Genomic DNA, 22131 nt, shown 5'->3' on the forward strand with positions numbered 1-22131 from the left:
TGGTGATAGGCCAGCCAATAGAGGATCAGAGGCCTACTGGAAAAGCCACTGACCTTCTAAGCCAAGGATTGTGGCTTCAAGTCCAGACATCAGTGTGTCACAGCAGAGTGGCGCAGCGGAAGCGTGCTGGGCCCATAACCCAGAGGTCGATGGATAGAAACCATCCTCTGCTACTACCCACTGAATTGAGAAACGTGCAACGTTCTCTGTCGTAGCAAGTCCGCTCAAGGTGTCTGGCTCAGTTTTACAATGAGTAAAAAAACATGCTTGGAAAAGCAGCTGCCTTTGTTTGACTGATAGCAAACTTAAGGCACCCGATAGCTGGGCTCAAGACACAAGAGCATGTGGATCAGAGGATTCTTATGCTTTCTGTGTTATTCAGCAAATATTACCAGCCTTTATTTGCAGCACTCTCGCTTAAGACTCAGAAACACAGCGAAAACATAATTAGATGCTTTGTAAATTAGTTCAAATGTGTCCAAATACCATGGTGTTGTCGCTTGTTGTTAACGGTATAATCAACGGAGCCCCAGTGGCCTAATGGATAAGGCACTGGCCTCCTAAGCCAGGGATTGTGGGTTCGAGTCCCATCTGGGGTGTTGTTCAGCAGAGTGGCGCAGCGGAAGCGTGCTGGGCCCATAACCCAGAGGTCGATGGATCGAAACCATCCTCTGATTACTCATTTTTAATGAACAACTGTGCCAAACATTTGCCCTTCCACAATGGGTTTAGAGAGAAGAGCATAGAAAAATCAGCAGGATTTCACTTTCTCAGAGTAAATTAAAGGCTCCTGAGCGCTGTGCCCATTAAACAAAAGTTGTTGGGTCAAAACAATGCTAAGCTTATTATTGTTTCTCTGTGAATATTCCTAGAATAAATGATCCTTACTCTCCAATCAGGCTCAGGAACAATGCTGACATGAATGTTCAAGCTTTGTAAATAGGTTGTACTGTGAACAAATATCAACGTGCTGTCTTTTTGACTACAATGCAATCCAAGCCAAATACAACAGATCTTTTACTGGTGATAGGCCAGCCAATAGAGGATCAGAGGCCTAATGGAAAAGCCACTGACCTTCTAAGCCAAGGATTGTGGCTTCAAGTCCAGACGTCAGTGTGTCACAGCAGAGTGGCGCAGCGGAAGCGTGCTGGGCCCATAACCCAGAGGTCGATGGATCGAAACCATCCTCTGCTACTACCCACTGAATTGAGAAACGTGCAACGTTCTCTGTCGTAGCAAGTCCGCTCAAGGTGTCTGGCTCAGATTTACAATGAGTAAAAAAACATGCTTGGAAAAGCAGCTGCCTTTGTTTGACTGATAGCAAACTTAAGGCACCCGATAGCTGGGCTCAAGACACAAGAGCATGTGGATCAGAGGATTCTTATGCTGTCTGTGTTATTCAGCAAATATTACCAGCCTTTATTTGCAGCACTCTCGCTTAAGACTCAGAAACACAGCGAAAACATAATTAGATGCTTTGTAAATTAGTTCAAATGTGTCCAAATACCATGGTGTTGTCGCTTGTTGTTAACGGTATAGTCAACGGAGCCCCAGTGGCCTAATGGATAAGGCACTGGCCTCCTAAGCCAGGGATTGTGGGTTCGAGTCCCATCTGGGGTGTTGTTCAGCAGAGTCGCGCAGCGGAAGCGTGCTGGGCCCATAACCCAGAGGTCGATGGATCGAAACCATCCTCTGCTAACCCATTTTTAATGAACAACTGTGCCAAACATTTGCCCTTCCACAATGGGTTTAGAGAGAAGAGCATAGAAAAATCAGCAGGATTTTACTTTCTCAGAGTAAATTAAAGGCTCCTGAGCGCTGTGCCCATTAAACAAAAGTTGTTGGGTCAAAACAATGCTAAGCTAATTAATGTTTCTCTGTGAATATTCCTAGAATAAATGATCCTTACTCTCCGTTCAGGCTCAGGAACAATGCTGACATGAATGTTCAAGCTTTGTAAATAGGTTGTACTGTGAACAAATATCAATGTGCTGTCTTTTTGACTACAATGCAATCCGAGCCAAATTCAACAGATCTTTTACTGGTGATAGGCCAGCCAATAGAGGATCAGAGGCCTAATGGAAAAGCCACTGACCTTCTAAGCCAAGGATTGTGGCTTCAAGTCCCGACATCAGTGTGGCACAGCAGAGTGGCGCAGCGGAAGCGTGCTGGGCCCATAACCCAGAGGTCGATCGATCGAAACCATCCTCTGCTACTACCCACTGAATTGAGAAACGTGCAACGTTCTCTGTCGTAGCAAGTCCGCTCAAGGTGTCTGGCTCAGATTTACAATGAGTAAAAAAACATGATTGGAAAAGCAGCTGCCTTTGTTTGACTGATAGCAAACTTAAGGCACCCGATAGCTGGGCTCAAGACACAAGAGCATGTGGATCAGAGGATTCTTATGCTGTCTGTGTTATTCAGCAAATATTACCAGCCTTTATTTGCAGCACTCTCGCTTAAGACTCAGAAACACAGCGAAAACATAATTAGATGCTTTGTAAATTAGTTCAAATGTGTCCAAATACCATGGTGTTGTCGCTTGTTGTTAACGGTATAGTCAACGGAGCCCCAGTGGCCTAATGGATAAGGCACTGGCCTCCTAAGCCAGGGATTGTGGGTTCGAGTCCCATCTGGGGTGTTGTTCAGCAGAGTGGCGCAGCGGAAGCGTGCTGGGCCCATAACCCAGAGGTCGATGGATCGAAACCATCTTCTGCTAACTCATTTTTAATGAACAACTGTGCCAAACATTTGCCCTTTCACAATGGGTTTAGAGAGAAGAGCATAGAAAAATCAGCAGGATTTCACTTTCTCAGAGTAAATTAAAGGCTCCTGAGCGCTGTGCCCATTAAACAAAAGTTGTTGGGTCAAAACAATGCTAAGCTAATTATTGTTTCTCTGTGAATATTCCTAGAATAAATTATCCTTACTCTCCGTTCAGGCTCAGGAACAATGCTGACATGAATGTTCAAGCTTTGTAAATAGGTTGTACTGTGAACAAATATCAACGTGCTGTCTTTTTGACTACAATGCAATCCAAGCCAAATACAACAGATCTTTTAATGGTGATAGGCCAGCCAATAGAGGATCAGAGGCCTAATGGAAAAGCCACTGACCTTCTAAGCCAAGGATTGTGGCTTCAAGTCCCGACATCAGTGTGGCACAGCAGAGTGGCGCAGCGGAAGCGTGCTTGGCCCATAACCCAGAGGTCGATGGATCGAAACCATCCTCTGCTAACCCATTTTTAATGAACAACTGTGCCAAACATTTGCCCTTCCACAATGGGTTTAGAGAGAAGAGCATAGAAAAATCAGCAGGATTTTACTTTCTCAGAGTAAATTAAAGGCTCCTGAGCGCTGTGCCCATTAAACAAAAGTTGTTGGGTCAAAACAATGCTAAGCTAATTATTGTTTCTCTGTGAATATTCTTAGAATAAATGATCCTTACTCTCCAATCAGGCTCAGGAACAATGCTGACATGAATGTTCAAGCTTTGTAAATAGGTTGTACTGTGAACAAATATCAACGTGCTGTCTTTTTGACTACAATGCAATCCAAGCCAAATACAACAGTTCTTTTACTGGTGATAGGCCAGCCAATAGAGGATCAGAGGCCTACTGGAAAAGCCACTGACCTTCTAAGCCAAGGATTGTGGCTTCAAGTCCAGACATCAGTGTGTCACAGCAGAGTGGCGCAGCGGAAGCGTGCTGGGCCCATAACCCAGAGGTCGATGGATAGAAACCATCCTCTGCTACTACCCACTGAATTGAGAAACGTGCAACGTTCTCTGTCGTAGCAAGTCCGCTCAAGGTGTCTGGCTCAGTTTTACAATGAGTAAAAAAACATGCTTGGAAAAGCAGCTGCCTTTGTTTGACTGATAGCAAACTTAAGGCACCCGATAGCTGGGCTCAAGACACAAGAGCATGTGGATCAGAGGATTCTTATGCTTTCTGTGTTATTCAGCAAATATTACCAGCCTTTATTTGCAGCACTCTCGCTTAAGACTCAGAAACACAGCGAAAACATAATTAGATGCTTTGTAAATTAGTTCAAATGTGTCCAAATACCATGGTGTTGTCGCTTGTTGTTAACGGTATAATCAACGGAGCCCCAGTGGCCTAATGGATAAGGCACTGGCCTCCTAAGCCAGGGATTGTGGGTTCGAGTCCCATCTGGGGTGTTGTTCAGCAGAGTGGCGCAGCGGAAGCGTGCTGGGCCCATAACCCAGAGGTCGATGGATCGAAACCATCCTCTGATTACTCATTTTTAATGAACAACTGTGCCAAACATTTGCCCTTCCACAATGGGTTTAGAGAGAAGAGCATAGAAAAATCAGCAGGATTTCACTTTCTCAGAGTAAATTAAAGGCTCCTGAGCGCTGTGCCCATTAAACAAAAGTTGTTGGGTCAAAACAATGCTAAGCTTATTATTGTTTCTCTGTGAATATTCCTAGAATAAATGATCCTTACTCTCCAATCAGGCTCAGGAACAATGCTGACATGAATGTTCAAGCTTTGTAAATAGGTTGTACTGTGAACAAATATCAACGTGCTGTCTTTTTGACTACAATGCAATCCAAGCCAAATACAACAGATCTTTTACTGGTGATAGGCCAGCCAATAGAGGATCAGAGGCCTAATGGAAAAGCCACTGACCTTCTAAGCCAAGGATTGTGGCTTCAAGTCCAGACGTCAGTGTGTCACAGCAGAGTGGCGCAGCGGAAGCGTGCTGGGTCCATAACCCAGAGGTCGATGGATCGAAACCATCCTCTGCTACTACCCACTGAATTGAGAAACGTGCAACGTTCTCTGTCGTAGCAAGTCCGCTCAAGGTGTCTGGCTCAGATTTACAATGAGTAAAAAAACATGCTTGGAAAAGCAGCTGCCTTTGTTTGACTGATAGCAAACTTAAGGCACCCGATAGCTGGGCTCAAGACACAAGAGCATGTGGATCAGAGGATTCTTATGCTGTCTGTGTTATTCAGCAAATATTACCAGCCTTTATTTGCAGCACTCTCGCTTAAGACTCAGAAACACAGCGAAAACATAATTAGATGCTTTGTAAATTAGTTCAAATGTGTCCAAATACCATGGTGTTGTCGCTTGTTGTTAACGGTATAGTCAACGGAGCCCCAGTGGCCTAATGGATAAGGCACTGGCCTCCTAAGCCAGGGATTGTGGGTTCGAGTCCCATCTGGGGTGTTGTTCAGCAGAGTGGCGCAGCGGAAGCGTGCTGGGCCCATAACCCAGAGGTCGATGGATCGAAACCATCCTCTGCTAACCCATTTTTAATGAACAACTGTGCCAAACATTTGCCCTTCCACAATGGGTTTAGAGAGAAGAGCATAGAAAAATCAGCAGGATTTTACTTTCTCAGAGTAAATTAAAGGCTCCTGAGCGCTGTGCCCATTAAACAAAAGTTGTTGGGTCAAAACAATGCTAAGCTAATTAATGTTTCTCTGTGAATATTCCTAGAATAAATGATCCTTACTCTCCGTTCAGGCTCAGGAACAATGCTGACATGAATGTTCAAGCTTTGTAAATAGGTTGTACTGTGAACAAATATCAATGTGCTGTCTTTTTGACTACAATGCAATCCGAGCCAAATTCAACAGATCTTTTACTGGTGATAGGCCAGCCAATAGAGGATCAGAGGCCTAATGGAAAAGCCACTGACCTTCTAAGCCAAGGATTGTGGCTTCAAGTCCCGACATCAGTGTGGCACAGCAGAGTGGCGCAGCGGAAGCGTGCTGGGCCCATAACCCAGAGGTCGATCGATCGAAACCATCCTCTGCTACTACCCACTGAATTGAGAAACGTGCAACGTTCTCTGTCGTAGCAAGTCCGCTCAAGGTGTCTGGCTCAGATTTACAATGAGTAAAAAAACATGATTGGAAAAGCAGCTGCCTTTGTTTGACTGATAGCAAACTTAAGGCACCCGATAGCTGGGCTCAAGACACAAGAGCATGTGGATCAGAGGATTCTTATGCTGTCTGTGTTATTCAGCAAATATTACCAGCCTTTATTTGCAGCACTCTCGCTTAAGACTCAGAAACACAGCGAAAACATAATTAGATGCTTTGTAAATTAGTTCAAATGTGTCCAAATACCATGGTGTTGTCGCTTGTTGTTAACGGTATAGTCAACGGAGCCCCAGTGGCCTAATGGATAAGGCACTGGCCTCCTAAGCCAGGGATTGTGGGTTCGAGTCCCATCTGGGGTGTTGTTCAGCAGAGTGGCGCAGCGGAAGCGTGCTGGGCCCATAACCCAGAGGTCGATGGATCGAAACCATCCTCTGCTAACTCATTTTTAATGAACAACTGTGCCAAACATTTGCCCTTCCACAATGGGTTTAGAGAGAAGAGCATAGAAAAATCAGCAGGATTTCACTTTCTCAGAGTAAATTAAAGGCTCCTGAGCGCTGTGCCCATTAAACAAAAGTTGTTGGGTCAAAACAATGCTAAGCTAATTATTGTTTCTCTGTGAATATTCCTAGAATAAATTATCCTTACTCTCCGTTCAGGCTCAGGAACAATGCTGACATGAATGTTCAAGCTTTGTAAATAGGTTGTACTGTGAACAAATATCAACGTGCTGTCTTTTTGACTACAATGCAATCCAAGCCAAATACAACAGATCTTTTACTGGTGATAGGCCAGCCAATAGAGCAGCGGTCGGGAACCTGTGGCTCGCGAGCCATATATGGCTCTTCCGGTGACGGCATATGGCTCCCAGACAATTTTGAGTTGAAAAAAAAATCAGTTTGAAAATGATTTTACAATACTTATGATATTTCTTAATAATACTGTGTCATTTTAAAGTAAACAGAAATTAGTTTTGAAAATAAATTTCGCGGGTCACAGGTCGGGGGACCAATGGCTCGCGAGCATCTCCGGGTCATTGTAAAGGTGAAGAAATCAATTTGATCAGATAGCCAACTAGTTTATCCGCTTCAACCCTTGTAACGGAAAAGATGGCGAAAAGAAAAAAGGACGATGATTACCGTGCATTCCAGGCTGCGTGGACAGAGGAATTTGCATTTGTGGACAGAGCAGGATCTGCGGTATGTCTAATATGCAATGATAAAATTGCATCGATGAAACGGTCAAATATAAAGCGGCACTTCGATACGCACCATGCTTCATTTGCATCGAAATATCCAGCGGGGGACAGCAGGAAAAGGGCATGCGAGGAGCTACAGCGGAGAGTGCAGACGAGTCAGCAGCAACTACGCGTGTGGACCAGGCAAGGTGACGGGAATTCCGCTAGCTTTGCGGGTGCTTTGGCAATAGTAAGGAATGGAAAGCCATTCACAGATGGCGAGTATGCCAAAACATTCATGCTTAATGTGGCCAATGAACTGTTTGATGACTTCCCAAATAAAGACAAAATAATCAAACGGATAAAAGACATGCCCCTGTCAGCAAGAACTGTGCATGATCGTAGCATCATGATGGCAAATCAAGTTGAGGAAACACAAATTAAGGACATAAACGCCGGGACATACTTTTCTCTCGCGTTAGATGAGTCAACAGACGTTAGCCATCTATCTCAGTGCAGTATAATTGCCCGGTATGCTGCAGGTGACACACTGCGTGAGGAAAGCTTAGCTGTTTTGCCAATGAAAGGGACAACAAGAGGAGAGGATTTATTCACGACTTTCATGGAGTTTACTAAAGAAAAAAAACTACCGATGGATAAACTTATTTCTGTATGTACTGATGGTGCACCCTGTATGTTGGGTAAGAACAAAGGATTTGTAGCGCTTCTCCGTGAACATGAAAAGAGAGCCATCCTAAGTTTTCATTGCATCCTGCACCAGGAGGCGCTTTGCGCTCAGACGTGTGGCCAGGAGCTTGGTGAGGTGATGTCGCTGGTCATTCGAGTGGTCAACTTTATTGTTTCCCGCGCTTTAAATGATCGCCAGTTTAAAGCTCTGCTAGAAGAAGTTGGGAATCATTATCCCGGTCTGCTTTTACACAGCAACGTGCGTTGGTTGTCAAGGGGGAAGGTGCTCAGCCGTTTTGCAGCTTGCCTGAGTGAAATCCGGACTTTTCTAGAAATGAAAGGCGTCAAGCATCCTGAGCTAGACAACACTGACTGGCTCCTGCAGTTTCACTATCTCGTGGACATAACTGGCCATCTGAACCAGCTCAATGTGAAAATGCAAGGTATTGGAAACACAATCTCATCCCTTCAACAAGCAGTGTTTGCATTTGAAAGCAAGCTGGAAGTCTTTCTCAGGGATATTGAAACAGGTCGTCTTCTGCACTTTGAAAGACTGCAACAATTTAGAGATGCATGCTTAGCAACTGACTCCACTCAACATCTGGATCTCAAGAAGCTAGCTGGCTTTACGTCCAATCTCCTGCAGTCATTCAAAGCACGTTTTGGAGAATTTCGTGCGCGCACTGGTCTTTTCAAGTTCATCACTCATCCACATGAGTGTGAAGTGGACAAAATCGACCTGACATGCATCCTCGGGGTCTCGATCAGAGACTTTGAGCTGGAAGTTGCTGACCTGAAGGCATCAGACATGTGGATGAGTAAGTTCAAGTCACTTAATGTAGAGTTGGAAAGTCTTGCAAGACAGCGAGCAGAGCTGGCGAGGGAACACAGGTGGACAGAAATGAAAAATCTTCAACCTGAAGACCAGCTGATTCTCAAAACTTGGAACGAGCTTCCTGTGACATACCACACAATGCAGCGTGTGAGTATTGCCGTATTGACCATGTTTGGCTCTACATATGCATGTGAGCAGTCATTCTCGCATATGAGGAACATTAAGACCAACCTACGCTCACGTTTAACTGATGGAAGCCTCAACGCCTGCATGAAGCTCAACCTCACCACGTATGAACCAGACTACAAGGTCATCAGCAAAACCATGCAGCACCAAAAGTCGCATTAAAAGTAAGACATATTAAATGTATTATATGTTAAAAGAACTATATGGCTCTCAATGAAATATATTTAGAAATATTTGTCCTTCATGGCTCTCCCAGTCAAAAAGGTTCCCGACCCCTTCAATAGAGGATCAGAGGCCTAATGGAAAAGCCACTGACCTTCTAAGCCAAGGATTGTGGCTTCAAGTCCAGACGTCAGTGTGTCACAGCAGAGTGGCGCAGCGGAAGCAGAGGTCGATGGATCGAAACCATCCTCTGCTACTACCCACTGAATTGAGAAACGTGCAACGTTCTCTGTCGTAGCAAGTCCGCTCAAGGTGTCTGGCTCAGATTTACAATGAGTAAAAAAACATGCTTGGAAAAGAAGCTGCCTTGTTTGACTGATAGCAAACTTAAGGCACCCGATAGCTGGGCTCAAGACACAAGAGCATGTGGATCAGAGGATTCTTATGCTGTCTGTGTTATTCAGCAAATATTACCAGCCTTTATTTGCAGCACTCTCGCTTAAGACTCAGAAACACAGCGAAAACATAATTAGATGCTTTGTAAATTAGTTCAAATGTGTCCAAATACCATGGTGTTGTCGCTTGTTGTTAACGGTATAGTCAACGGAGCCCCAGTGGCCTAATGGATAAGGCACTGGCCTCCTAAGCCAGGGATTGTGGGTTCGAGTCCCATCTGGGGTGTTGTTCAGCAGAGTGGCGCAGCGGAAGCGTGCTGGGCCCATAACCCAGAGGTCGATGGATCGAAACCATCCTCTGCTAACTCATTTTTAATGAACAACTGTGCCAAACATTTGCCCTTTCACAATGGGTTTAGAGAGAAGAGCATAGAAAAATCAGCAGGATTTCACTTTCTCAGAGTAAATTAAAGGCTCCTGAGCGCTGTGCCCATTAAACAAAAGTTGTTGGGTCAAAACAATGCTAAGCTAATTATTGTTTCTCTGTGAATATTCCTAGAATAAATTATCCTTACTCTCCGTTCAGGCTCAGGAACAATGCTGACATGAATGTTCAAGCTTTGTAAATAGGTTGTACTGTGAACAAATATCAACGTGCTGTCTTTTTGACTACAATGCAATCCAAGCCAAATACAACAGATCTTTTAATGGTGATAGGCCAGCCAATAGAGGATCAGAGGCCTAATGGAAAAGCCACTGACCTTCTAAGCCAAGGATTGTGGCTTCAAGTCCCGACATCAGTGTGGCACAGCAGAGTGGCGCAGCGGTAGCGTGCTGGGCCCATAACCCAGAGGTCGATGGATCGAAACCATCCTCTGCTAACCCATTTTTAATGAACAACTGTGCCAAACATTTGCCCTTCCACAATGGGTTTAGAGAGAAGAGCATGGAAAAATCAGCAGGATTTCACTTTCTCAGAGTAAATTAAAGGCTCCTGAGCGCTGTGCCCATTAAACAAAAGTTGTTGGGTCAAAACAATGCTAAGCTAATTATTGTTTCTCTGTGAATATTCCTAGAATAAATGATCCTTACTCTCCAATCAGGCTCAGGAACAATGCTGACATGAATGTTCAAGCTTTGTAAATAGGTTGTACTGTGAACAAATATCAACGTGCTGTCTTTTTGACTACAATGCAATCCAAGCCAAATACAACAGATCTTTTACTGGTGATAGGCCAGCCAATAGAGGATCAGAGGCCTAATGGAAAAGCCACTGACCTTCTAAGCCAAGGATTGTGGCTTCAAGTCCAGACGTCAGTGTGTCACAGCAGAGTGGCGCAGCGGAAGCGTGCTGGGCCCATAACCCAGAGGTCGATGGATCGAAACCATCCTCTGCTACTACCCACTGAATTGAGAAACGTGCAACGTTCTCTGTCGTAGCAAGTCCGCTCAAGGTGTCTGGCTCAGATTTACAATGAGTAAAAAAACATGCTTGGAAAAGCAGCTGCCTTTGTTTGACTGATAGCAAACTTAAGGCACCCGATAGCTGGGCTCAAGACACAAGAGCATGTGGATCAGAGGATTCTTATGCTGTCTGTGTTTTTCAGCAAATATTACCAGCCTTTATTTGCAGCACTCTCGCTTAAGACTCAGAAACACAGCGAAAACATAATTAGATGCTTTTTAAATTAGTTCAAATGTGTCCAAATACCATGGTGTTGTCGCGTGTTGTTAACGGTATAATCAACGGAGCCCCAGTGGCCTAATGGATAAGGCACTGGCCTCCTAAGCCAGGGATTGTGGGTTCGAGTCCCATCTGGGGTGTTGTTCAGCAGAGTGGCGCAGCGGAAGCGTGCTGGACCCATAACCCAGAGGTCGATGGATCGAAACCATCCTCTGCTAACTCATTTTTAATGAACAACTGTGCCAAACATTTGCCCTTCCACAATGGGTTTAGAGAGAAGAGCATAGAAAAATCAGCAGGATTTCACTTTCTCAGAGTAAATTAAAGGCTCCTGAGCGCTGTGCCCATTAAACAAAAGTTGTTGGGTCAAAACAATGCTAAGCTAATTATTGTTTCTCTGTGAATATTCCTAGAATAAATGATCCTTACTCTCCGTTCAGGCTCAGGAACAATGCTGACATGAATGTTCAAGCTTTGTAAATAGGTTGTACTGTGAACAAATATCAACGTGCTGTCTTTTTGACTACAATGCAATCCAAGCCAAATACAACAGATCTTTTACTGGTGATAGGCCAGCCAATAGAGGATCAGAGGCCTAATGGAAAAGCCACTGACCCTCTAAGCCAAGGATTGTGGCTTCAAGTCCAGACGTCAGTGTGTCACAGCAGAGTGGCGCAGCGGAAGCGTGCTGGACCCATAACCCAGAGGTCGATGGATCGAAACCATCCTCTGCTACTACCCACTGAATTGAGAAACGTGCAACGTTCTCTGTCGTAGCAAGTCCGCTCAAGGTGTCTGGCTCAGATTTACAATGAGTAAAAAAACATGCTTGGAAAAGCAGCTGCCTTTGTTTGACTGATAGCAAACTTAAGGCACCCGATAGCTGGGCTCAAGACACAAGAGCATGTGGATCAGAGGATTCTTATGCTGTCTGTGTTATTCAGCAAATATTACCAGCCTTTATTTGCAGCACTCTCGCTTAAGACTCAGAAACACAGCGAAAACATAATTAGATGCTTTGTAAATTAGTTCAAATGTGTCCAAATACCATGGTGTTTTGTCGCTTGTTGTTAACGGTATAGTCAACGGAGCCCCAGTGGCCTAATGGATAAGGCACTGGCCTCCTAAGCCAGGGATTGTGGGTTCGAGTCCCATCTGGGTTTTTGTTCAGCAGAGTGGCGCAGCGGAAGCGTGCTGGGCCCATAACCCAGAGGTCGATGGATCGAAACCATCCTCTGCGAACCCATTTTTAATGAACAACTGTGCCAAACATTTGCCCTTCCACAATGGGTTTAGAGAGAAGAGCATAGAAAAATCAGCAGGATTTCACTTTCTCAGAGTAAATTAAAGGCTCCTGAGCGCTGTGCCCATTAAACAAAAGTTGTTGGGTCAAAACAATGCTAAGCTAATTATTGTTTCTCTGTGAATATTCCTAGAATAAATGATCCTTACTCTCCAATCAGGCTCAGGAACAATGCTGACATGAATGTTCAAGCTTTGTAAATAGGTTGTACTGTGAACAAATATCAACGTGCTGTCTTTTTGACTACAATGCAATCCAAGCCAAATACAACAGATCTTTTACTGGTGATAGGCCAGTCAATAGAGGATCAGAGGCCTAATGGAAAAGCCACTGACCTTCTAAGCCAAGGATTGTGGCTTCAAGTCCAGACATCAGTGTGTCACAGCAGAGTGGCGCAGCGGAAGCGTGCTGGGCCCATAACCCAGAGGTCGATGGATCGAAACCATCCTCTGCTACTACCCACTGAATTGAGAAACGTGCAACGTTCTCTGTCGTAGCAAGTCCGCTCAAGGTGTCTGGCTCAGATTTACAATGAGTAAAAAAACATGCTTGGAAAAGCAGCTGCCTTTGTTTGACTGATAGCAAACTTAAGGCACCCGATAGCTGGGCTCAAGACACAAGAGCATGTGGATCAGAGGATTCTTATGCTGTCTGTGTTATTCAGCAAATATTACCAGCCTTTATTTGCAGCACTCTCGCTTAAGACTCAGAAACACAGCGAAAACATAATTAGATGCTTTGTAAATTAGTTCAAATGTGTCCAAATACCATGGTGTTGTCGCTTGTTGTTAACGGTATAGTCAACGGAGCCCCAGTGGCCTAATGGATAAGGCACTGGCCTCCTAAGCCAGGGATTGTGGGTTCGAGTCCCATCTGGGGTGTTGTTCAGCAGAGTGGCGCAGCGGAAGCGTGCTGGGCCCATAACCCAGAGGTCGATGGATCGAAACCATCCTCTGCTAACCCATTTTTAATGAACAACTGTGCCAAACATTTGCCCTTCCACAATGGGTTTAGAGAGAAGAGCATAGAAAAATCAGCAGGATTTTACTTTCTCAGAGTAAATTAAAGGCTCCTGAGCGCTGTGCCCATTAAACAAAAGTTGTTGGGTCAAAACAATGCTAAGCTAATTAATGTTTCTCTGTGAATATTCCTAGAATAAATGATCCTTACTCTCCGTTCAGGCTCAGGAACAATGCTGACATGAATGTTCAAGCTTTGTAAATAGGTTGTACTGTGAACAAATATCAATGTGCTGTCTTTTTGACTACAATGCAATCCGAGCCAAATACAACAGATCTTTAACTGGTGATAGGCCAGCCAATAGAGGATCAGAGGCCTAATGGAAAAGCCACTGACCTTCTAAGCCAAGGATTGTGGCTTCAAGTCCCGACATCAGTGTGGCACAGCAGAGTGGCGCAGCGGAAGCGTGCTGGGCCCATAACCCAGAGGTCGATGGATCGAAACCATCCTCTGCTACTACCCACTGAATTGAGAAACGTGCAACGTTCTCTGTCGTAGCAAGTCCGCTCAAGGTGTCTGGCTCAGATTTACAATGAGTAAAAAAACATGCTTGGAAAAGCAGCTGCCTTTGTTTGACTGATAGCAAACTTAAGGCACCCGATAGCTGGGCTCAAGACACAAGAGCATGTGGATCAGAGGATTCTTATGCTGTCTGTGTTATTCAGCAAATATTACCAGCCTTTATTTGCAGCACTCTCGCTTAAGACTCAGAAACACAGCGAAAACATAATTAGATGCTTTGTAAATTAGTTCAAATGTGTCCAAATACCATGGTGTTGTCGCTTGTTGTTAACGGTATAGTCAACGGAGCCCGAGTGGCCTAATTGATAAGGCACTGGCCTCCTAAGCCAGGGATTTTGGGTTCGAGTCCCATCTGGGGTGTTGTTCAGCAGAGTGGCGCAGCGGAATCGTGCTGGGCCCATAACCCAGAGGTCGATGGATCGAAACCATCCTCTGCTAACTCATTTTTAATGAACAACTGTGCCAAACATTTGCCCTTCCACAATGGATTTAGAGAGAAGAGCATAGAAAAATCAGCAGGATTTCACTTTCTCAGAGTAAATTAAAGGCTCCTGAGCGCTGTGCCCATTAAACAAAAGTTGTTGGGTCAAAACAATGCTAAGCTAATTATTGTTTCTCTGTGAATATTCCTAGAATAAATGATCCTTACTCTCCGTTCAGGCTCAGGAACAATGCTGACATGAATGTTCAAGCTTTGTAAATAGGTTGTACTGTGAACAAATATCAACGTGCTGTCTTTTTGACTACAATGCAATCCAAGCCAAATACAACAGATCTTTTACTGGTGATTGGCCAGCCAATAGAGGATCAGAGGCCTAATGGAAAAGCCACTGACCTTCTAAGCCAAGGATTGTGGCTTCAAGTCCAGACGTCAGTGTGTCACAGCAGAGTGGCGCAGCGGAAGCGTGCTGGGCCCATAACCCAGAGGTCGATGGATCGAAACCATCCTCTGCTACTACCCACTGAATTGAGAAACGTGCAACGTTCTCTGTCGTAGCAAGTCCGCTCAAGCTGTCTGGCTCAGATTTACAATGAGTAAAAAAACATGCTTGGAAAAGCAGCTGCCTTTGTTTGACTGATAGCAAACTTAAGGCACCCGATAGCTGGGCTCAAGACACAAGAGCATGTGGATCAGAGGATTCTTATGCTGTCTGTGTTATTCAGCAAATATTACCAGCCTTTATTTGCAGCACTCTCGCTTAAGACTTAGAAACACAGCAAAAACATAATTAGATGCTTTGTAAATTAGTTCAAATGTGTCCAAATACCATGGTGTTGTCGCTTGTTGTTAACGTAGTCAACGGAGCCCCAGTGGCCTAATGGATAAGGCACTGGCCTCCTAAGCCAGGCATTGTGGGTTCGAGTCCCATCTGGGGTGTTGTTCAGCAGAGTGGCGCAGCGGAAGCGTGCTGGGCCCATAACCCAGAGGTCGATGGATCGAAACCATCCTCTGCTAACTCATTTTTAATGAACAACTGTGCCAAACATTTGCCCTTCCACAATGGGTTTAGAGAGAAGAGCATAGAAAAATCAGCAGGATTTCACTTTCTCAGAGTAAATTAAAGGCTCCTGAGCGCTGTGCCCATTAAACAAAAGTTGTTGGGTCAAAACAATGCTAAGCTAATTATTGTTTCTCTGTGAATATTCCTAGAATAAATGATCCTTACTCTCCGTTCAGGCTCAGGAACAATGCTGACATGAATGTTCAAGCTTTGTAAATAGGTTGTACTGTGAACAAATATCAACGTGCTGTCTTTTTGACTACAATGCAATCCAAGCCAAATACAACAGATCTTTTACTGGTGATTGGCCAGCCAATAGAGGATCAGAGGCCTAATGGAAAAGCCACTGACCTTCTAAGCCAAGGATTGTGGCTTCAAGTCCAGACGTCAGTGTGTCACAGCAGAGTGGCGCAGCGGAAGCGTGCTGGGCCCATAACCCAGAGGTCGATGGATCGAAACCATCCTCTGCTACTACCCACTGAATTGAGAAACGTGCAACGTTCTCTGTCGTAGCAAGTCCGCTCAAGGTGTCTGGCTCAGATTTACAATGAGTAAAAAAACATGCTTGGAAAAGCAGCTGCCTTTGTTTGACTGATAGCAAACTTAAGGCACCCGATAGCTGGGCTCAAGACACAAGAGCATGTGGATCAGAGGATTCTTATGCTGTCTGTGTTATTCAGCAAATATTACCAGCCTTTATTTGCAGCACTCTCGCTTAAGACTTAGAAACACAGCAAAAACATAATTAGATGCTTTGTAAATTAGTTCAAATGTGTCCAAATACCATGGTGTTGTCGCTTGTTGTTAACGTAGTCAACGGAGCCCCAGTGGCCTAATGGATAAGGCACTGGCCTCCTAAGCCAGGGATTGTGGGTTCGAGTCCCATCTGGGGTGTTGTTCAGCAGAGTGGCGCAGCGGAAGCGTGCTGGGCCCATAACCCAGAGGTCGATGGATCGAAACCATCCTCTGCTAACTCATTTTTAATGAACAACTGTGCCAAACATTTGCCCTTCCACAATGGGTTTAGAGAGAAGAGCATTGAGAAAGTGAAATCATGCTGATTTTTCTGAGTAAATTAAAGGCTCCTGAGCGCTGTGCCCATTAAACAAAAGTTGTTGGGTCAAAACAATGCTAAGCTAATTATTGTTTCTCTGTGAATATTCCTAGAATAAATGATCCTTACTCTCCGTTCAGGCTCAGGAACAATGCTGACATGAATGTTCAAGCTTTGTAAATAGGTTGTACTGTGAACAAATATCAACGTGCTGTCTTTTTGACTACAATGCAATCCAAGCCAAATACAACAGATCTTTTACTGCTGATAGGCCAGCCAATAGAGGATCAGAGGCCTAATGGAAAAGCCACTGACCTTCTAAGCCAAGGATTGTGGCTTCAAGTCCAGACGTCATTGTGTCACAGCAGAGTGGCGCAGCGGAAGCGTGCTTGGCCCATAACCCAGAGGTCGATGGATCGAAACCATCCTCTGCTACTACCCACTGAATTGAGAAACGTGCAACGTTCTCTGTCGTAGCAAGTCCGCTCAAGGTGTCTGGCTCAGATTTACAATGAGTAAAAAAACATGCTTGGAAAAGCAGCTGCCTTTGTTTGACTGATAGCAAACTTAAGGCACCCGATAGCTGGGCTCAAGACACAAGAGCATGTGGATCAGAGGATTCTTATGCTGTCTGTGTTATTCAGCAAATATTACCAGCCTTTATTTGCAGCACTCTCGCTTAAGACTCAGAAACACAGCGAAAACATAATTAGATGCTTTGTAAATTAGTTCAAATGTGTCCAAATACCATGGTGTTGTCGCTTGTTGTTAACGGTATAGTCAACGGAGCCCCAGTGGCCTAATGGATAAGGCACTGGCCTCCTATGCCAGGTTATTGTGGGTTCGAGTCCCATCTGGGGTGTTGTTCAGCAGAGTGGCGCAGCGGAAGCGTGCTGGGCCCATAACCCAGAGGTCGATGGATCGAAACCATCCTCTGCTAACTCATTTTTAATGAACAACTGTGCCAAACATTTGCCCTTCCACAATGGGTTTAGAGAGAAGAGCATAGAAAAATCAGCAGGATTTCACTTTCTCAGAGTAAATTAAAGGCTCCTGAGCGCTGTGCCCATTAAACAAAAGTTGTTGGGTCAAAACAATGCTAAGCTAATTATTGTTTCTCTGTGAATATTCCTAGAATAAATGAACCTTACTCTCCGTTCAGGCTCAGGAACAATGCTGACATGAATGTTCAAGCTTTGTAAATAGGTTGTACTGTGAACAAATATCAACGTGCTGTCTTTTTGACTACAATGCAATCCAAGCCAAATACAACAGATCTTTTACTGGTGATAGGCCAGCCAATAGAGCAGCGGTCGGGAACCTGTGGCTCGCGAGCCATATATGGCTCTTCCGGTGACGGCATATGGCTCCCAGACAATTTTGAGTTGAAAACAAAATCAGTTTGAAAATGATTTTACAATACTTATGATATTTCTTAATAATACTGTGTCATTTTAAAGTAAACAGAAATTAGTTTTGAAAATAAATTTCGCGGGTCACAGGTCGGGGGACCAATGGCTCGCGAGCATCTCCGGGTCATTGTAAAGGTGAAGAAATCAATTTGATCAGATAGCCAACTAGTTTATCCGCTTCAACCCTTGTAACGGAAAAGATGGCGAAAAGAAAAAAGGACGATGATTACCGTGCATTCCAGGCTGCGTGGACAGAGGAATTTGCATTTGTGGACAGAGCAGGATCTGCGGTATGTCTAATATGCAATGATAAAATTGCATCGATGAAACGGTCAAATATAAATCGGCACTTCGATACGCACCATGCTTCATTTGCATCGAAATATCCAGCGGGGGACAGCAGGAAAAGGGCATGCGAGGAGCTACAGCGGAGAGTGCAGACGAGTCAGCAGCAACTACGCGTGTGGACCAGGCAAGGTGACGGGAATTCCGCTAGCTTTGCGGGTGCTTTGGCAATAGTAAGGAATGGAAAGCCATTCACAGATGGCGAGTATGCCAAAACATTCATGCTTAATGTGGCCAATGAACTGTTTGATGACTTCCCAAATAAAGACAAAATAATCAAACGGATAAAAGACATGCCCCTGTCAGCAAGAACTGTGCATGATCGTAGCATCATGATGGCAAATCAAGTTGAGGAAACACAAAATAAGGATATAAACGCCGGGACATACTTTTCTCTCGCGTTAGATGAGTCAACAGACGTTAGCCATCTATCTCAGTGCAGTATAATTGCCCGGTATGCTGCAGGTGACACACTGCGTGAGGAAAGCTTAGCTGTTTTGCCAATGAAAGGGACAACAAGAGGAGAGGATTTATTCACGACTTTCATGGAGTTTACTAAAGAAAAAAAACTACAGATGGATAAACTTATTTCTGTATGTACTGATGGTGCACCCTGTATGTTGGGTAAGAACAAAGGATTTGTAGCGCTTCTCCGTGAACATGAAAAGAGAGCCATCCTAAGTTTTCATTGCATCCTGCACCAGGAGGCGCTTTGCGCTCAGACGTGTGGCCAGGAGCTTGGTGAGGTGATGTCGCTGGTCATTCGAGTGGTCAACTTTATTGTTTCCCGCGCTTTAAATGATCGCCAGTTTAAAGCTCTGCTAGAAGAAGTTGGGAATCATTATCCCGGTCTGCTTTTACACAGCAACGTGCGTTGGTTGTCAAGGGGGAAGGTGCTCAGCCGTTTTGCAGCTTGCCTGAGTGAAATCCGGACTTTTCTAGAAATGAAAGGCATCAAGCATCCTGAGCTAGACAACACTGACTGGCTCCTGCAGTTTCACTATCTCGTGGACATAACTGGCCATCTGAACCAGCTTAATGTGAAAATGCAAGGTATTGGAAACACAATCTCATCCCTTCAACAAGCAGTGTTTGCATTTGAAAGCAAGCTGGAAGTCTTTCTCAGGGATATTGAAACAGGTCGTCTTCTGCACTTTGAAAGACTGCAACAATTTAGAGATGCATGCTTAGCAACTGACTCCACTCAACATCTGGATCTCAAGAAGCTAGCTGGCTTTAGGTCCAATCTCCTGCAGTCATTCAAAGCACGTTTTGGAGAATTTCGTGCGCGCACTGGTCTTTTCAAGTTCATCACTCATCCACATGAGTGTGCAGTGGACAAAATCGACCTGACATGCATCCCCGGGGTCTCGATCAGAGACTTTGAGCTGGAAGTTGCTGACCTGAAGGCATCAGACATGTGGATGAGTAAGTTCAAGTCACTTAATGTAGAGTTGGAAAGTCTTGCAAGACAGCGAGCAGAGCTGGCGAGGGAACACAGGTGGACAGAAATGAAAAATCTTAAACCTGAAGACCAGCTGATTCTCAAAACTTGGAACGAGCTTCCTGTGACATACCACACAATGCAGCGTGTGAGTATTGCCGTATTGACCATGTTTGGCTCTACATATGCATGTGAGCAGTCATTCTTGCATATGAGGAACATTAAGACCAACCTACGCTCACGTTTAACTGATGGAAGCCTCAACGCCTGCATGAAGCTCAACCTCACCACGTATGTGTGGCGGCGGGGTGATGTCACCGCCTTGTGGGGGTTATAATAAACACTTATTAAAGGAAGACTGAGTGAGTAACAGGAGCTGGGTCCCCCCACCCAATGCTTTTTAGTCTTTTAATACAGTTCGTGGCTGTATGTTGTGCCTGTCGTGTTGCAGTGTGTATGCTAAAGATATAGTGAGGTGGGCTTCAGGACTTACTGTAAACACGGGAGCCACCTGAAGTGTGTAAGTGCAGAAAGTTAGTGTAAATGAGTGCACAACCCACTCCCCCCACATCTAACAGGACAGGTAAGACGCCCCCACTCCTTAAAATAAGTGACTTCAAAATGAAAACAACCAATTTACCTTATCTAACAAATTATTTAATTTAAAATAAATGATATTTAAGTAATTGGCTTTTCTGTCTTACAGATGAGGAAAAGTATTTGCAGTACAAAAATGACAAAATGTAAACAATACAATAAACAATGTAAATATCAATCTGTGTCTGTAATCATTTCACACAGTCAAAGTCCTTTCACATGCACTGAATTGCACTTAAAGAAATAAACCTCTTTGAACACAGTTCAAAAATAATCATTTCAATGAATTCAAATATCAATTCACATCAACATTGAGAATAATGAACAAAAAGTAATATTCCTCTTTTTAAACGTGAGATATCAAAGACAGTTCACCACCATGCGTGAGTCGAAACGTATTTGAATCCTCTTGTCACAAGTTTGCTCACGGTCCAATGACTTGTGATTTACTCAGTCCAGTTCACGAGAGGAAAAAGGAATTCTGCTTACCGGAGTGTAGCACAAAATGTAAATAGTGTACATCACCACTTTAATTCCAGGATGAGGCGCTGAATGATGTCCCACAGATGGCAGGGTATCTTAGCTCAATTTTCCTTCCCCAGCGATTGCCCTCGAGATCCTGACGACGTCAGCTCGATCCTACAAGGCCACAATCCGAGCTGGCTCAGACCGCACTTCAACGACGCACGCACCATCGGAGACTCACACTCGCTTCAACGGACATTATCGCGCATTCATAGTGTTTTAAGTTCGTTAGAAACAATAAAACAAAAACTGGACAAAACAAAATGAAACACGGGAGTAATCGACTCCAGTAGCGTTAGCAACATCAAGCTAATAAGCGCTTTTCTCGGTCTCGCTCACAAAGACACAAAACTCACTCAATCACGTCTACTAATTCTCAAAGTTACCATCAGAAGACACTTAAGTGATGCAGCAGACGTGCCGATGTATATCGCGGGTCTAAACTTATGTTTTTAACCGAAAATTACCCGAACATCACAGACGTCTTCAGCGAGCACGTTTGTCGTACGCCGTTCTTCACCTTCTTTTTGTGCACACCCCATGGCGGCGCCCACGTCAAAAATCAAAATAAAAGTCTCGTATAAACAATTATTGTTGATACCCCTACATTCCCCCCTACCAAACCCTGCCATACCATCGGACTTCCATTCAGCAACTCAGTCCCTGGAAAACAATGACAGAGAATGGTAAGCATAATTATTCACATCGTAAAACATCAGAATCACAATGAAAATATACAAATTACAACATAGCAAAATAAACATGTTAAACATTTACATTTTAACCTGAACTTTCAAGAAAACATTAACATGTCCACGTAATTATTTCAAGGCATAATCAGTTCTATACCTAACCGGCAAAGTACCCTTGCTCTGACGTTGAGAACGTCTAGGCTCCGGAATGCTTTCATTTTCACTTTCAGCATCAGAACCACCTGAATTTTCTGACTCATGTAAAGACTGGCTGACTGAATCATCAGAAAACACTACTCTGACAGGTTCTCCAATACCTTTGTCTAACTCATCCCCATTTTCTCTTCTACACCCTGTGTTTGTGTGTATGTCAGGTGCAGGTGTACTCACAGGAATTACAAGAACATCAGGAATTGAGTCAGTGTGTTCCTGCTCGGAGTACTCTCTAGATTTACGTCTAGGTGTACAGGATTGGGGCTGTGTCTGAAAGGTGCAATGTTTGAGTTGGTCTCTGTGTACAACCTTACATTTTCCCCCTTTTTCTGGGCGAACTGTGAAGACGGGAGTATCGGCATGGTTCTGTTTCACTACAATGTACGTTTGGGATTCCCAGTGATCTTGTATCTTACATCTTCCTCTGTGGGAATGGTTCCGTAACAGAACACGGTCTCCAGGTCTCATTAATGCTCCATGTGATCTGCGATCATAGGCCCTTTTTCTCTTTTGT

The 22131-nt window shown here is 44.3% G+C and overlaps 2 protein-coding genes across 2 annotated transcripts; both read left to right on the forward strand.

Annotated features, from left to right (window-relative positions):
• Positions 1 to 6971: 6971 nt before the first annotated feature.
• LOC306911613 (protein FAM200C-like) lies at positions 6972 to 8909 on the forward strand (the record flags this gene model as incomplete). Its single annotated transcript, XM_079487077.1, has 1 exon — positions 6972 to 8909. The coding sequence occupies one exon, from the start codon at positions 6972 to 6974 to the stop codon at positions 8907 to 8909; it is 1938 nt and encodes a 645-aa protein (XP_079343203.1).
• A 9092-nt stretch (positions 8910 to 18001) lies between these two features.
• Positions 18002 to 19927, forward strand: LOC306911614 (general transcription factor II-I repeat domain-containing protein 2A-like; the record flags this gene model as incomplete). The annotated part of the gene is made up of 1 exon (XM_079487078.1): positions 18002 to 19927. The coding sequence occupies one exon, from the start codon at positions 18002 to 18004 to the stop codon at positions 19925 to 19927; it is 1926 nt and encodes a 641-aa protein (XP_079343204.1).
• Positions 19928 to 22131: the final 2204 nt, after the last annotated feature.

This window comes from Barbatula barbatula, assembly GCF_947034865.1.
Source record: "Barbatula barbatula genome assembly, chromosome: 22".
In the NCBI taxonomy this organism is placed as follows: Eukaryota; Metazoa; Chordata; class Actinopteri; order Cypriniformes; family Nemacheilidae; genus Barbatula; species Barbatula barbatula.